The sequence below is a fragment of the Nicotiana tabacum genome, chromosome 11, assembly GCF_000715075.1.
Source record: "Nicotiana tabacum cultivar K326 chromosome 11, ASM71507v2, whole genome shotgun sequence".
NCBI lineage: Eukaryota > Viridiplantae > Streptophyta > Magnoliopsida > Solanales > Solanaceae > Nicotiana > Nicotiana tabacum.
Genome location: NC_134090.1, coordinates 37,069,526 through 37,086,988, shown reverse-complemented (window position 1 = coordinate 37,086,988; position 17,463 = coordinate 37,069,526). Strand labels below are relative to the sequence as shown.

General features: G+C 35.5%; 1 protein-coding gene across 1 annotated transcript; it reads left to right on the top strand.

Moving 5' to 3' along the window:
• The first annotated feature begins 5,244 nt into the window (after positions 1 to 5,244).
• Positions 5,245 to 10,291, top strand: LOC107769735 (uncharacterized). Its single transcript, XM_016588975.2, has 5 exons — positions 5,245 to 5,689; positions 6,033 to 6,284; positions 6,928 to 6,996; positions 8,946 to 9,138; positions 9,322 to 10,291. Exons 1-5 carry the CDS (start codon positions 5,276 to 5,278, stop codon positions 9,744 to 9,746), a joined length of 1,353 nt encoding a protein of 450 aa, XP_016444461.1. The 5' UTR covers positions 5,245 to 5,275; the 3' UTR covers positions 9,747 to 10,291.
• Positions 10,292 to 17,463: the final 7,172 nt, after the last annotated feature.

Below are 17,463 nucleotides of genomic sequence, written 5' to 3'. Positions count from 1 at the left end.
ATTTAAGTAACAATCAAAACAAATATTATATTTAAAATAATAATAAGATACAATACAACATGTAACAACCATCCAAACAAGCTGTTAATAGTATTTATCTTTTAAAATTGAAATTTTCAGTTTAAAAAGAAAAGTTTCCAAGGATATTGTTGAATAAATTGGTGCATAAGCTATCAAGGAAAAATGTCCAAATTTACCGATATATTTTTTACTATGGTTTAAAATTGTCTTTCATTATATTTGTGGTTGAAATTTTGTTAGGAGTCAAGATTAAAACAAGATTTTTTCTTAACAATAGTATGATTGTTATAAAATAAAGACTGTAAAGTAAATAAACTTAAGACAAGTATAGAGAGAGATTAATATATTATTCAATTTCAAACTGATGTATATAATGAACTGAAATCTCCTCTATTTACAGAAGAAATGAAGTAGCTACGAGGCTTTTCTTGAGTTGCTTGTAAGCTGTCTGTATGAGCTGCTCGCAACCTGCATGTTTAATAAGAAGCTGTTGCAAATCATTTCATTGACTTGCTTGCAATCTGACTGCATCAACTGCTCGTAGATAAACTTCAATGGAATACTAAAATGGATAATCTTCTTCAGGAAGATTATCTACAGCAGAGTAATAAATGGACATCCACAATAATATTTTTATAACACTCCCCCTTGGATGTTCATTATTAAGTGTCTCGTTAAAACCTTACTAGGAAAAACCCTGTGGAAAAGACCTAGTCAAGGAAAAAGAGTACACTAATAATATACATTGCAAGCTGCCTCATTAAAAACTTTACCAGGAAAACCCAATGAAAAAAAATCTGGGCAAGGAAAAAAGAGTATAGGGCATACTTTACTCCTCCAATAAAGACGTTATTTCAAATACCTAAGTCTCCGTATTCCAATGTTGTATAGCATCTTCTTGAAGGTTGCAGTTGGCAAAGACTTGGTGAACAAATCTGCCTGATTTTCAGTCGAACGGATTTATTGCACATCAACGTCACCATTTTTTTGAAGATTATGTGTGCAGAATAATTTGGGTGAAATGTGCTTCGTCCTATCTCCTTTTATAAATTCTCCCTTCAATTGGGCTATGCATGTAGCATTGTCTTCGTATAAATTGTGGATCTTCTATCACATTTCAAACTACATTTTTCTCGAATGAAGTGAATCACTGATCTCAACCATACACATTCCCTACTTGCTCCACATGTAAACACGTAGCCAGTTTGGGATCAACTTTATAGGGATCAAATATGTAACTTGCATCTGCATAACCAACAAGATCTGCACTACCTTTGTCTTTGTTTAATGGGAACTCATATCAAGAGTTCCCATTAAATATCACATTATATGCTTAATCCAGTTTCAATGTCTCCGTGTAGGAGAAGAGCTATATCTTGCTAGTAAATAAACAGAAAATGTTATGTCAGGCCCTGTAGCATTACCAAGATACATAAGTGCACCAATTGCACTCAGATAGGATATTTCAGGACCAAGGAGTTCCTCATATTCTTTTGGAGGTTGTAACGGATCTTTATTCACTTCAAGTGATCAAACAACCATTGGTGTACTCAATGGGTGTGATTTGTCCATGTAAAAGCATTTTAAAACTCTTTCTATATAGATAGATTGATGGATAAAGATTTTATCTGCTAAATGTTCAATTTGCATACCAAGATAAAGTTTTGTCTTTCCAAGATCTTTCATCTCAAATTCTTTCTTAAGATATTCAATTGCCTTTTGGAGCTCTTCTGGAGTTCCAACAAGATTTATGTCATCAACATAGACAACAAATATAACAAATTGTGATGATACTTTTATTATAAAAATACATGGACAAATAGCATCACTTACATAACCTTCTTTCAGCAAATATTCGATGAGGCGATTATTCCACATGCGCCCAGATTCCTTTAAACCGTATAAAGACCTTTGTAATCTAATTGAGTACATTTCTCGAGACTTTGAACTATATGCTTCAGGTATTTTAAATCCTTCAGGGATCTTTATAGAGATTTAATCAAATGAGTCATATAGGTTATGACTTGCATTTAAATGGCATGACATCTTCAGGTGTCTGGACTACTAGTCCGATCCTATCGTCGATGATCATTTCGTATCGGTTCGCAAGCGACATAACTTGTTGAGATCTCATCACTTTCTTTATTTTCAGGTACCTGCACACTTCTTCTGGAGTTTCATGAAATGTTATGTCGTGAGCTCTTCTAGAGCTTATTTCCTCCTTATTATGATCATTTTGATCATTTGCTCCTATCCTTTTCAAGGATTGTTACCTTTGGAACCGATTAGTCTACCACGCTTCATGCATACAGTAAACTCTATCCTTCATGGACTTTAATTTTAATAGGAACATTTGCAGCTGAAATATGATATTTTATTTTGGATCAACAAATGCTTCTAACATTTGACTTGAATTATCTTCTGAATGAGGATCACATTGATGATAATTCGATTCGTATAACATATTTTTCAGATGTTTATTCCGTCCCCTAAATATTAGAAAAACTAACATATATCCCCTATCTTCTTTGGGGAACCTATCTTTATGTATTGTGGTAGAGAAATTAATCATATACCACACTTCAAAAGTTATTAGATAGTAAAAATATTTGGTTTCTGATCCTAAACCAATTGTGAGGTGATGACTTATCATATCTTGTTGGTCTGACACATACAAGTGCTGCTGCATGCATTTCAGAAAATTATAGACCAACACATGAAGATTTGTTCTCATAAGCAATGATTTAGATATTAATAGGAGGTATTCAATGCTAAACCAGCTTGGATATAAACCAACATTATCAAGATGAACTGTCTTGATTTTATAATCTGAAAATTTTGCTCTAAATTGAGAAAAGCAGTTTCAAATGCCAAACTGCAGGTTGACAATAAACACACATGTAACCATCTCATATATGCATCTATAAGTTGTTCACATGATAGGTGAATGAGCTTATATTCATATTTTATATATACCAGAACTTAGGGGTCTAAGTCCTAACTTTAGCTGGTATAATCAATTTATTATGAGAACAAACAACCAACATAAGAGAATTCTTGAAGAATCTTTTAGTTCTTCAGTATATGCTGATCTGAATTCTCAATTAGCTCATTATATATAAACCGGATGGAAAATGATAACTTCAAGTGTTTCATGACATGTGCTATATTTTAGTAAACTTTGGTTTACTATGGCATAAACTTTTGTATCAATAAACTTCTGATTTATTGTGGCTACTTTTATATCGGTAAATTTCTGATTTACTGTAGTTACTTTTACCTCAGAAAAACTTCTGATTTACTATAACACGTGATGTAGTATAAATTGAAGAATAAAACGGGTATCTTCTCACATATATATTTACCTCTTATGATTGTGGAAACGAGAAGATTTTCAATCTTTCAATCATTCATAATCTCAATATGATAATCATTTGTATTAATGAACTTCGGGTTTATCTTAACATATGTTTGACCATAATAATGACAAATAAGCTCTTCGGGAGCCTTCAATTTATTGTCCACAATCAAATATTATTCAGACACTACTTGTGTCATGTGTCTTCTAGACAAACAATTAGCTCTTTAGGAGCTTTTAATAAATTTTGTACTACCAAATAGACACTTCTAGTGTCATGAGAGGAAATCATAATCAAATGGACAATATAAAGACAATTCTAAATTTATAAGTGACGAAAATTAAGATTTTAATATTTTTACTACTACATAATATTTTCCTGCTTCAGGAGGAAATTTTAATTATTTACTACTTCAGGAGAAATTTGAAATATGAAATATTGAGTATATATTCTCTCAATCATATTACTTCTTTTGGAGGTGAATTGTGATATCTTCACACTTAAGTGCGTGTTCATATTTACAAGTTTTATTAACATTGTCACATTCACTTCTGGGAATTAATCAATACTTTTCAAAGTTCTCATCCTTCAGGGAATGGAACATACTTATCTAAACGTGCATAATCACATCAAATTGTGATGCTTCGAACCTCTTTTAAGATATTTGCTACCTCAGGAGCAAATCGATGTATGCATATAATATAGAGAATTTTCTCTAACTTATCTTTATTGTACCCATAGCAAGCCTAAATTGCCATTTCTGGTGGTCATAGGTATATACCACTTCTGATGGTTAATAAATTTAGTTACAATGAGATATATGATATCTACCCTTTTCTGGTGATCGTATTTTACTTTCAAACTCTACCAGAGTTGCAAGCAAACTTATTGTCTTTGCTCGCCTTTAGAATTAAGTTATAAGACTTCAATTTAAGTTAAAAACCTTACTTGATAAGCATAAAATGCTTTTAAAGTGGTGCTTGAGTTTTAAAGATGATAGGCGATGATGCTCATGAAATCATCGTAACTAAGAGCGTGACTTTAGTTGGAACACTTTCAAACAATATAGCCAAGCAAAATTTGATTGGAATTAAACAGTTATGAGCATAATACCACACAAGATAATCATGTCATGCAAAGCTACCATATCTTCAACCGGGAAGGACGTTATTACCAGCATCTCAACACCTTAGTTGGTAAGAACTTAAAATTAATTCAAAGCTCCACTATTCACCTTAAAGATATAATCTGACTTATAATGTTCGGAATGAACAAGATCTAACCACGAACGTAAGAGCGTCGCCTTACATCAGAGATGAACACTGAAATAGAAAATAAATTCAAAGTAAGTGCTCAAAATGGCAAAGTCTCATGCTGATAACGTGTTATATAATAAAGACCATAAAGTAAATAAACTGAACACAAGTATAGAGAGAGATTGATATATTATTCAACTTCAAACTGATATACATAATGAACTGAAATCTCCTCTATTATAGAAGAAAGGAAGCAACTGCGAAGCTTTTTAGGAAGCAGATGAAAGGCTTTTCAGGAAGCAACTGCGAGACTTTTCTTGAGCTGTCTGTATGAACTGCTCGCAACCTGCGTATTTAGTAAGAAACTACAACAAGTTATTTCATTGAGTTGCTTGGAACCTACCTGCATCAACTGATTGTAGATTCAGTTGTAGAGGAACTAAAATGGATAATCTTCCTTATCTATATCGGAATAATAAATAGACAACCACAGTAATATTTTCGTAGCAATGACCAAATTGTTAAACTTAAGTAGTACAAAAGTAAATTTGACCATTCCTAAAAAAAAAAAAAAAAAAAAAAAGAGTGGTTTACAAATTGTGTAATGTTACAAGTTGGAATACCGCTACAGCAGCACCAATGGCAAGGTTAATCCGAAACCTTTTCTTTCACTCTTCCACCATTCCGCCACCGGTACCTCCGCCGCTCAAATTCCACCACCTCCGCCGTATCCACGCCGGCAACAGCTTATCCGCTTCCGCTTCCGCTTCCGCTTCAGCTTCAGTTCACAGTAAACCTCGGAAAAACAAAGTAAAAAAGGTGGAAAAGACCAGTAATAGTAGCGTAATTAGCCAGAACAAACTTTCACAAGTGAAACGGAGGACCCGGTCGGAGAAAGAGCTGGATGAGGAGACCTTCCTGAAGCACTATGGAAATGACAACTCTACCCCCCATGTTCCTGTCTTGCTCGGCGAAGTTTTGGATGTTTTCGCCTCCGTCACTCTCCGCTCTTTCCTTGATTGTACCCTCGGTGCCGCCGGCCATTCCTCTGCTGTTAGTACTTTCCTGCTTCTACACTTGTACTTCCTTCGTTCCATATTTTTTGTCCTTTTTGAAACGAGAAAATTTCTAGTTTGTAATCTTTTAAATTTCTAGATATTTTCCTTGTATGGTAAATAAGTAAAATTGAGTCATATCATTTTGTTTATACCTCGTTACTTTCGTGTTGTTTCATGGAACACAACTTTGCAATGACTTTGTTGTTTCAATGTAAATGTACCTTGCATTTCTGTTAACAAAATAATTTGGACAATGTAACAAGCAGGTGCAATTTGGTTACTTGCGTGATTTATTTTGATGTAGTGATTCAACTATGTTAAATTTCATGTATATACAGATAGTTCGGGCTCATTCCGAAATGCAAGTATATGTTGGGCTTGATGTTGATCCCATTGCACATCAAATGGCTCAAACTCAGCTGAAGGGTATCCAACCTAAGGACTCTTATGATACGGCTTCTGCCTTGAAAGTGCATGCCTTTTTGAAAAATTTTAAGGACGTCAAGTTTGTGCTTGGTGAAGTGTCAGATGACTTATTGGCCTGTGGAGTTGATGGGATCTTGATGGACTTGGGTATGTCATCTATGCAGGTCTGCACTTGATTCACATCTTAGATACCATTGCAGAACTTAAAGTGTTTTGCCTGATAAGTTTTGTGTCTGCAAGCTTTATTTCCTAGCTTTCTGCTTCCTGTGCCTCGACGTTTCATTTTTCTTCTTTGCGAATGAATTGGCTGTAAATCAGGAAAGTTATTCACATTAAATTCTCGGAACCCTAAAAGTTAGCATTCCTGGCTAAAATTGGTGCATTTGATTTGAATCTGACTATTCCTGTCAAGGTTGGTTCAGAGAGTGAAATTCCTTCTAGTTAACCATCTGTTGAAGTAATAATTTTTTTTTTTTTGATGAAGTAAGGATAATTCATTAAAAAGTATCCAGAAGATGCAAGCAAAAGATTACAAGAAAGAGAGATAGTACCTGCTCATATACACAAAAAAACAGTCTATCACTAAGGAGCAGACACAATCCAAAAATTGAACACAACTAGTTACAGGGGCCTGATTAAGCCAACTAAACAAGTTCAATAAGCATTTTGCTTTGAGTACGAGTAGGAGTTCAGATTCCTTGTCTTGAATCCAATAAGCATTCGTTGGAGTAATATTTTGAGACTATTAGGATGCTGATTTCTGATTATAGTATCAATTTCTTGAATATTTTTCTATATTTTACTCAGGTAAATGATGCTGAAAGAGGTTTTAGTGTGCTGAAGAATGGACCTCTTGACATGAGAATGAATCCAAAGGTAATTAATTTCCAAATTTTGCGTGAATTTTGACACTCATTCTGATTAGCGTAGCTCTAAAATGCTAGTATCTTATGCTGCATTGCACATTACCTCGTGTTCTAAAAATGCCTATATTTACACTTTGGAAAACTATGTTGATTTTGTTTTGCATTCTTCTGGTTTAATGGACAGTAAAATTCTACGAGGTTCATGTTTACTCTGTGGTAAACTATGCTGAATTTGAGATTGTATTCCTCTGGTTTAATGGGTGGAAAAATTCTGCAACAGGCATATTTAAAGCATCATCGATGGTTGTATTTTTGGAACTGTTAAGTACATCTGCTTGTAGTTGGTATAGTAATCATTTGATGTGTTTCTATTTTGGGAAATCTGTTGGGATTATCATAAAGGTGGGTTTTAGGTCTTTAGAGTTTAGACAACTTGAAGAGGCAATTCAATAAAAAAGTGGCTCATATATCTTTTAAGTGGTAGATATACTGAATGCTGGGAACTGGGAAGTACTTAATGGTAATATTGTCAGCTTAGAAATTAATGGGAGATTACTGGTTTTCTGGAATTGAATTAATAATGGAAAAGGGTGAATTCAATAATTCTGTTGTGGTAGAAGTTTGTGGTAAGGATTAAAAAACTATAAGTTTGACCATGGTAAAAGCCCTCCCCTTTTTCTTGTACATAAGATTAAACGTGGATAACTCTGATAGTGAGCAAAGGCTATTTCTGGTAGCATCTTCGATTGCGAAAGTACTCTCGTACTTGCAACTTGCAAGAATGAGTAAATGAATTTTGATCTACATATGCATTACAACAACAACAACAACAATTCAGTGTAATTCCATAAGTGGGGTCTGGTGAGGGTAGGATGTATGCGGCCTTACTCCTATCCTAGGAGGGCAGAGACTGTTTTCAATAGACCCTCGGCTAAGAAAAGACTGAAGGAGCATTGATAGCAAGTAATAGCAAGACAATATATTTAGAAAACTAAATCCAAGGTAGCAATAAAGAATATGAAAAAAGTACTAATAGCAAGTAACAACAATAAAAGGTATGAAGTGATAGCCACAAAGGGAGTACTGGTGGCAAGTAATAATTGTACAAGATATGTGATGATAGCAAACTAAGGATAAAAAGGGTACCATACTGACACTAATACTAATGAACTAATGAAGACAAAGAGAAACACTCGACTACTTACTAACCTTCTACCCTAATCCTCAGTTTCCACACCCTCCTATCAAGGGTCATGTCCTCGATCAGCTCAAGTTGCGCCATGTCCCACCTGATCACATCCCTATGACTTCTTTGGCCTACCTCTACCCTTCCTCTTATCCCCAAGACCAACCGCTCACACCTCCTGACTGGGGCATCTGTGCTTCTCTTTTTAACGTGCCCGAACCATCTCAGCCTCGCCTCTCGTATCTTCTCCTCCACAGGTGTGACTCCCACCTTGTCCCGAATAACTTCAATCCTAATTCTATCTAACCTAGTATGCCCGCACTTCCATCTCAACATCCTCATCTCAGCTATTTTCATCTGCTGCACATGAGAGTTCTTGACTGGCCAGTACTCTGCCCTATACAACATAGTCGGTCTAACCACTACCGTGTAGAACATATGCATTAAGCTGGTGAATCACATTATGCACTGTTGAAGGGTTAAAGATTTTGTTTGACTTCTCTTTTCTTTTGTTATTTTCCTTACTTTTTTTGTTCAGTGGTCAACTGGTGGTCATCAATGATGCACATAAAATCTTACATCAATTATCAGTTATCACTTATCATGATCGCATTCTATTCAAGTTTTCATTGTTGATATCACTATTTGTCTGACGTCAAGATGTCTAATTCTGTAGACATTTCTCGTTCCTATACTTTCTATAAAGAGTTCATAGATGTGAAAAAAATGGTTCGTAGATTTTTCCTTGATTAACTGACACAGGACTGTGACAGGCAACTCTGAGAGCTGAAGACATATTGAATTCCTGGCCAGCTGATGAACTAGGACGGGTTCTGCGAGACTATGGAGAAGAAAGCAATTGGTACTCTCTTCAAAACAGAATTGTTAAGGCTCGTCTACATGGAGGGTTACATTCTACCAGTGAGCTGGTAGACCTTATTCAGAATTCAACTTCTAGGACTAAAGGTGGTTATCTCTTCCAGGTGGCCTTGTCTCTATTCATATTTTAAGTTTGTCTGTGAAATTTCATAAATTTCTTAACCATTACAAAAGAGGCTTGGTGTGATAGGCACTTTTTCATACTCAATAATCCTCTGCACATACTTGTCAATGGAAATGTGATTATACTTTGGTTCCTTGCTTAAGCAGGAAGACAAGGTTGGATTAAGACAGCCACAAGAGTTTTTCAGGCTTTACGAATAGCTGTTAATGATGAACTCAAGACACTGGAGGATTCCATCCGTGATTGTTTTGAGTCTCTTAATTCTGGTGGAAGGCTTGCCGTAATTTCATTCCACAGTTTGGAGGACAGAATAGTAAAACAGGCATTTCTCAATATTATGAACTGCAGCGAAGTTGATGGAGGTGGGATTGAAGATGAAGAAGGGAAGTGCTTACGTGAGCTGAGGAAAATTAATCTTGATACTGTTAAAGAAGAAGCATGGATAAAACAAGTGATACAAGGACAGAATGGAACTATCCTTACAAAGAGACCCATAACACCATCTGAAAAGGAGGAGGCATTAAATCCTCGAAGTCGGAGTGCTAAACTACGAGTGATTCAAAAAGCCTGAAGAAAGGTGGATGTCATAGACGTAGCGCATAGCGGACCTTGAGGAGATTTTCTGCTCTCAAAGATGAGGAGCTCTATAAATTGTTTCAACATCTCAAGTTAAGTAACCACAGCTTATTCTTGATTGAACTTGTTCATCAGGCATAGTTGTCCTCTCAAGGAAGCCTAGTGAAGCTCCATCTCTTCTGGGGACTTGTCATACAATTTAATGATTCAACAATTGGCTACCACATTCCGATCAGCTTATCGTCACATTTTTCCATCATTGTGTATCAAGAAGATCGTTGCCAACTGTCAACTAAGACTGGAAATAAAGCTTAAAGTTTCGCTTGATTTTGCTACATTTCACAACAAGCTCTCCATTGGGTACCGGTGATGCCCCAAGTGCATATTTATTGAATAGGGGATTTATGAATGAAGGTAGGTATTTTTTATACCTTATGTAACATGTCGAAGGAATTTGGATATCTTTTCAAGCTCTTAAATATAACTTCTAGTAGCTTAAATTTATCCCAAGGGTTTCAGTATTTGAAATCCATGTTATCTTGATATGCAATAGCATGAGGATCTTGATCTATGCTTTACTTGGTTCGCTCGAAGCAAGTGCCTTAGTGCAAGCTTTGTATGTTCACAAATATCTAGAGTGAAGATATATATATGGAGGAACTAGTGGCATTCAGGTATGTTGTGCCCAGTTTTAATTCCACCTGCCAGGAGAACCCCTTTCTCTAACGTTTAACCATTTACGCAAACATTGAGAGAGAAAGATGCAGACCTAATAGTATTATTAATAATTAAAGAGGAAATGATTATCGCCCAATACCTTAGTCAATTGATAGAAAAATCAACAATCAGTCAAATAATAAATCTAGCCCAAATCCCACAGTAAGACCATGGAGCATCTAACAGAGTAATATGAGTTTTATTGACGGGCATGCAAACCCCAAAGAAAAAGGAAATAACTAACACGAGAGCTAGGTAAGTCTGAAACGAAAGCCTCCACGAACAATGCGGTGGCTCACCTCAGCAATAGGGTCAGCTCGAACAAACTCGTCAGCCACTAGCTCTATCTCCCGCAACGGTATCTGCATAAAGATGCAGGTAAGGAATGCATAATACGCAAATATAACCCAGTAAGATCCTCGACCCGCCACTTTAAATAGCTCTGGAACAAGTGTTAGAAAATCCAAACACATCATAACACGAATGATATAATAAATATGATAATTATACAATAACTCAATATATGTGTATCAACAAGTTATTAAGAATTAACCAACAAAATACCCACTAAGGAATTATCATAATTGTAGTGAAAGAAATTTACCAACACACCTATGAGTCCACAACGGCACCACAATGCCTCAAATACGTAACAGAGCATACACAATGCTCGGGTGATGTACAAAGGCATATACAATGCCCCAACATCATGGCGCACAACCGTATCAAACTCGACATTATGGCGCACAGCCGTATCAAACTCAACATCATGGCGCACAGCCGTATCAAACTCAACACCATGGCGCGCAGCCGTATCAAACTCAATATCATGGCGCACAACCGTATCAAACTCAACACCATGGCTCACAACCGAATCAAACTATAAGACTCAACCTCATGGTGCACAGCCATATCACACTATCAAACAACTTATAAAATAATATTTTTTTCATAAAATAATATATTTGCGGCTAGTCTAAGACCACCGACTCTGTCAAGCGCACGCTTGTCCCAACACATGGACCAGACAGAGAAAATACACTTTCAAAAAGGGTTTTAGAAAAGCAAGTATCAAAGCTTAAAGTCTCACTTACCTCGCTAACGACAAGTTCATCAACCTTGCAAAGTCTAGAACGCCAATCAAACAATCTCAATGGCCTCAATATATGCAAAATATTAATTAACAAGGTTAATTGTGCTAATCGAGTCAAATCTCAATATCCTTAATTTTCAAGCTTAGAGTTGAATTTTAATATTCCACCTATCAAATACCATATATATTTTTAAAGGTAAAAATATATTTCAATATTTCATGTGCATATCCAGTATGCTAATATTCATGTCCCGAAATAATAATCATAGAGTATAAATCGGAAACAACACAGTGGCGTATAAATCCAACAGTGTCCAAAACCTCTCGAAAACATAACTGTTGGCTCATGTTAAAATCAGCAACTACTATATACATAATCTAATATTATATTTCATTATCATTACCAAATCACTCAAGCTAATCATTATGACTCCTAGGAAAAGGGTCAAAATTGTGTAGTATCAGTCGTAATTCTTCTAAAAAAAAATTCACAATCAAACCTATCCTTTAATTGCTTAATCTTTAATATGGGTTAATGATGACTATAATTTTCCATATGCAAATACACCACTGTATCGGATGGGAGTAGATATACTACCAGATTATCCAAATTCCTTCTACGAAAGATTGCATCCATTGACCAATTTATAATTCAAATAGTAATTGTCTTTTCATTATGACTACTAAGCATTATCAATCATTAGGTCGTTAATGCCACGATAAATCTTACTAAAAATATCACAATAATACATATTCAAAGTATAGGCTACTGAACCAAAGTAATCTCATTACCTGGAGCTCTAAAACTCATGCTGCTAGCTTCCAACGCAGCCAGCGAATTCCAGAAAGAAAATCCTTTCCTTCTGTTGAAATTTCCTTGTTAACAGCTATAAGCCCTAGTATACCTAATGTCTGCTAGGAAAATCTCTCGTGAGGGTGTTAAAAGGGTAGGCTTGGCCCACATGTATACCTTTTAAATACTATTAAATTAAAGTTACTTACTTCTAATTCTTAATTGTACTAATATGTAACTAGCCCACTAATCACTTATTTGATACACTATTTTACTATCTTAGTATCTGACTCAATAGCTATAAATAAAGTTAATTCCAATCCCATAATTAATAAGTATATAAAAAAATATTTCAGGTTATTAGATTCTTCCCCACTTAAATTCTCGTTCGTCCTCGAACGAGTTAGAAAGTGTACCTATAGTATAGAATTACTGCGGGTATTTACTCGACACATCAACCTCGAACTCCCTTGTAGTTTCATCCATCAAATGTGAGCCACAACACCTTTACTTAAGCAACATTTTTCGACCTCAAGTTCACACTATTAATAGTAACTATGGAACCTCCATGATTTAAAATTTTCATCTAGTTTCACTTTCTCGGACTGAATTATATAACTTTTGTCATAAACACACACCTTAAACACGGGCACATAAAATACAAGATGTATAGCTAAAAATTCCGAAGTCAAAGCAAATATATACGCAGCAAATATTTATATGCCACTCACCCAATCTAATAAAAAATGTCATAACTCCTTTATAGGAAATCCTACAAAAAGACTTGTTTACCTTTCAGGAGCTCTCAGTCACTATCTTATCTATTGGTATATGATATTTGTCTGCTCTAAAAATATGAAATCGATCCCGTATTCAACCTAACCCTTTTCAAGGCTTGCTGGACCAAATTTAGACTCAATAGTTGTGACTCCTCAACTTTAAATAAACCAACCAGCAAATGGCATAAGAATCTGTTTAAAACTTCAAACAACAAGATTTGTATACTGACTTAATGTATGTATGGACTCAATCAAAACCAACTGATTACAAACCACTCACTAGGTAATATTTATCTGGCTAGTGTTTGGTTTGGATACTTATACGCTCATATGACTCTACTATCCTGAAATACATCCAAGCGCTATGACCACAGTTCAATAGTGGAATACATCCACTGCTCTTACATACAACATTGTGGAACACATCCAAACATTTCTACATACCGCTCTTATGTAAGACAGTGCTAGAACATATCTATACACCCCTACATAATGCTCTCACACACTGCGGTGCTGAAACACATCCATACACCCCAACGTAAATATATTATATATTGTTATCCTTATAACACATGGCGATACAGGCATCTCGTACTATTGCATAATATCTCTAACATATCACTTTATAGGATAGTATGATGTATAAGTAATTCAGACTGAATTGGGCATGGAATCTTGACAAGCCTATCACGATAATTGCAAATAGGATCATAACTTTCTCGACAAATATAATAGAATAACCACGAAGTCTACAATGGTAAATTTTTGCCGTATTTCATATTAACCGTCTTTACGATATTTCTTGAGTCTCTAACACTCGTATTTAATATATGTACCGTTCAAAAACTAGAGAACAATAATTTTTAAAATCTCGTATCACCCTCTATCGTTATTAGCTCTCATTCTCTGATGCCAAGCCACATTTATAGATCTTGAAATTACTAAATTTATAAATATTACATCTCTTGGAGTACAATCCTCCTCAAATCTATCCCCACGATTGTATACACACTTAACCCCTTTAGCTATAATGCTCTATAATTATTAACTCTCAAGTAGGTCTCGCCTCTAAGAGTTGACGCCTAACCCGACAATAAGGTCAGGACTCTTAGACCGATGAACTTTGCTCGCTCAAACAAAGACAATTATGATGTTACATGTACTCTATCCTTAGTAGGCTTAATACCATCGATCTATATCACCCTTTTAGTAGATATCTTGAGGCCCAAACTATCATAATATAAGAATTCATACTTATAACCTCTGTATTTGATCGGCATTATCATGATGTACATAGGACCATCCTCATGAAAATATTTCCATATGTTATTAATAAACATATTAACTAAAAGGGTTGGGAACAATTTGAATACTCAGATTTATTTAGTCCACAGCGATTATTAATACCTTCGGTTATCTAAAAGATATCGCCAAAAAGTTCATGCTAGCCATAATATATCTTAGAATATGTTCTCGAAATATCTAACTCTCCCCGTCGAACATTTCCCTTCAATTTTTTTTTTCTTTTTCGGAAACTTAGGGAGACAATGCAGTTATCTCCCACCCTCCTTTTTATTTCCTATCTACTTAACTTTGCACATATTTAAGGCACCAAATTTGATCATAAATATAACGACTGCATTTCTTTATTAAAATATACACGCGAAGCATAACCTATCAAAGATCCCTTCAGTTATTAATGTGGAAGGACTTGCATCACAAATAAAAGGTTGTGCGTGTAAAAGAATTTCTTTTTAGGTACTCAAACTCTTTTTATGGTTAATCTATTTTTCTCATGGTGCATGGCAATTTTATTACTTCATGTTCTACCTTACTTTAACATCTAATCATGCCATTGTGGCTAAGTTTCATACTCAACCCTTGCATACCTTGGTCTCATCCTCTCCCAACGATTGGAATTAATCCACGGACTTTCACTATGAACATGTATGCATCATGTAGTGCCCCTATCATGCTCATATTCATTGCACTCAATGGGCCTACTTACGCCATAGTTACACTATAATATCACCATCATCATATCACTAACACTAATGACTTCAAGATGCATTAAGTTAAGAACTATATAAGCTACTTCCTCAAAAATGTCTGTCATTGCCAAAATCTAACAACCTAAACGTGGTTAAATTATAACACTTACTTATTTCTCACTAAACTTTTTCTCTCCTCATTAAACTAATAACGAAAAGTTATACCCATAACGTCGAATATTGATAAGTCACTCTAAGGAAAACCCATATTTTAAAACCATTTTACAGTTCACACAACTTCCCAATATTCAAAATTTGATTAACTCTCAAACTTATTAAGAATTTTAGTAGAGTTTCATATGTAATTAAAGCTACCCTAGAATGTATGACCTGTCTAATATATTGATAGGCCTTTAGACACATCTCTGAAAGGTAGTTACTTTCAAAAGCTCCACTACATGTTGCCCACCTCTTAAAATATTTATCAGATTTTTTTTTCAGATGTAAAATTCAGGATGCCACTTCCTGATTCTTTTCATTCACTTTATCTCTATCATTAGGCTTTGCCACTACATAATGCCAATAAGTGGTGAAGATGAAACTAATGCTGTAAAGAAGGTGGATGTGGGTAAAATTCTTGACCCGAAAACAAATGTGGTAAAGTAATGCTTCATATATATTAGAAGCTCGTGAAGACTACAATGTCGCCAATCATACTGCCATTAGGATAGTCCCTCACTTCAGGGATTTGAAGAAAATAATGTTGAAGCAGCATTCGCGATTACAGCTAATGCACACAACATCACACGTACTCAAAGCCACTTTTAGCACCACTTAATTTATTCAAATACCTCTAAATAAATTGCATCATCGGGCAAACGAGGATACACGTATCCTAACTTTATGTGAAAGGGACATTTCAAGGTTCCACTTGATACGGTTCAACGCACGAAGAGAGAATGAAACAAGGGAAAACATCATAAATGCTTAGTTGCCTCAAGGTCATAAGTATGTGCGCCTACATACCCATGAATAAGACTCTGCTAAACACTGCTCCATGACCCGGGATTTAAAGCCTACGCTCTGATACCAACTTTGTCACGTCCCGAACTACCCCCTAGACGTGACTGGCACCCAGCTAATACCACCTACCAGGCGAACCCCTTTCTCTAACGTTTAACCATTTACACAAACACTGAGAGAGAAAGATGCAAGCCTAATAGTATTATTAATAATTAAAGAGGAAATGATTATCGCCCAATACCTTAGTCAATTGATAGAAAAACTAACAATCAGTCAAATAATAAAACTCTAGCCCAAATCCCACAGTAAGACCATGGAGCATCTAACAGAGTAACATGAGTTTATTGACGGGCATGCAAACCCCAAAGAAAAAGGAAATAACTAACACGAGAGCTAGGTAAGTCTGAAACGAAAGCCTCCACGAACCATGCGGTGGCTCACCTCAACAATAGGGTCAGCTCGAACAAACTCGTCAGCTACTAACTCTATCTCCCGCAACGGTATCTGCATAAAGATGCTGGTAAGGAATGCGTTATACGCAAATATAACCCAGTAAGATCCTCGACCCTCCACTTTAAATAGCTCTGGAACAAGTGTTAGAAAATACAAACACATCATAACACGAATGATATAGTAAATATGATAATTATACAATAACTCAATATATGTGTATCAACAAGTTATTAAGAATTAACCAACAAAATACCTACTAAGGACTTATCATAATTATAGTGAAAGAAATTTACCAACACACCTACAAGTCCACAACGACACCACAATGCCTCAAATATGTAACAGAGCATACACAATGCTCGGATGATGTACAAAGGCATACACAATGCCCCAACATCATGGCGCACAGCCGTATCAAACTCGACATCATGGCGCACAGCCGTATCAAACTCAACATCATGGCGCACAGCCGTATCAAACTCAACACCATGGCGCGCAGCCGTATCAAACTCAATATCATGGCGCACAGCCGTATCAAACTCAACACCATGGCTGGCAACCATATCACACTATCAAACAACTTATAAAATAATATTTTTTTCATAAATAATATATTTGCGGCTAGTCTAAGACCACCGACTCTGTCAAGCGCACGCTTGTCCCAACACATGGACCAGGCAGAAAAAATACACTTTCAGAACGGGTTTTAGAAAGGCAAGTATCAAAGCTTAAAGTCTCACTTACCTCGCTAACGACAAGTTCATCAACCTTGCAAAGTCTAGAACGCCAATCAAACAATCTCAATGGCCTCAATATATGCAAAATATTAATTAACAAGGTTAATTGTGCTAATCGAGTCAAAT

Coding starts and splice junctions, on each gene's coding strand:
- LOC107769735 (XM_016588975.2), top strand. CDS start 5,276: ATGGCAAGGTTAATCCGAAACCTTTTCTTTCACTCTTCCACCATTCCG. Junction 6,285..6,927: donor TGGGTATGTCATCTATGCAG/GTCTGCACTTGA, acceptor TATTTTACTCAG/GTAAATGATGCTGAAAGAGG. Junction 9,139..9,321: donor TTCAACTTCTAGGACTAAAG/GTGGTTATCTCT, acceptor TTGCTTAAGCAG/GAAGACAAGGTTGGATTAAG.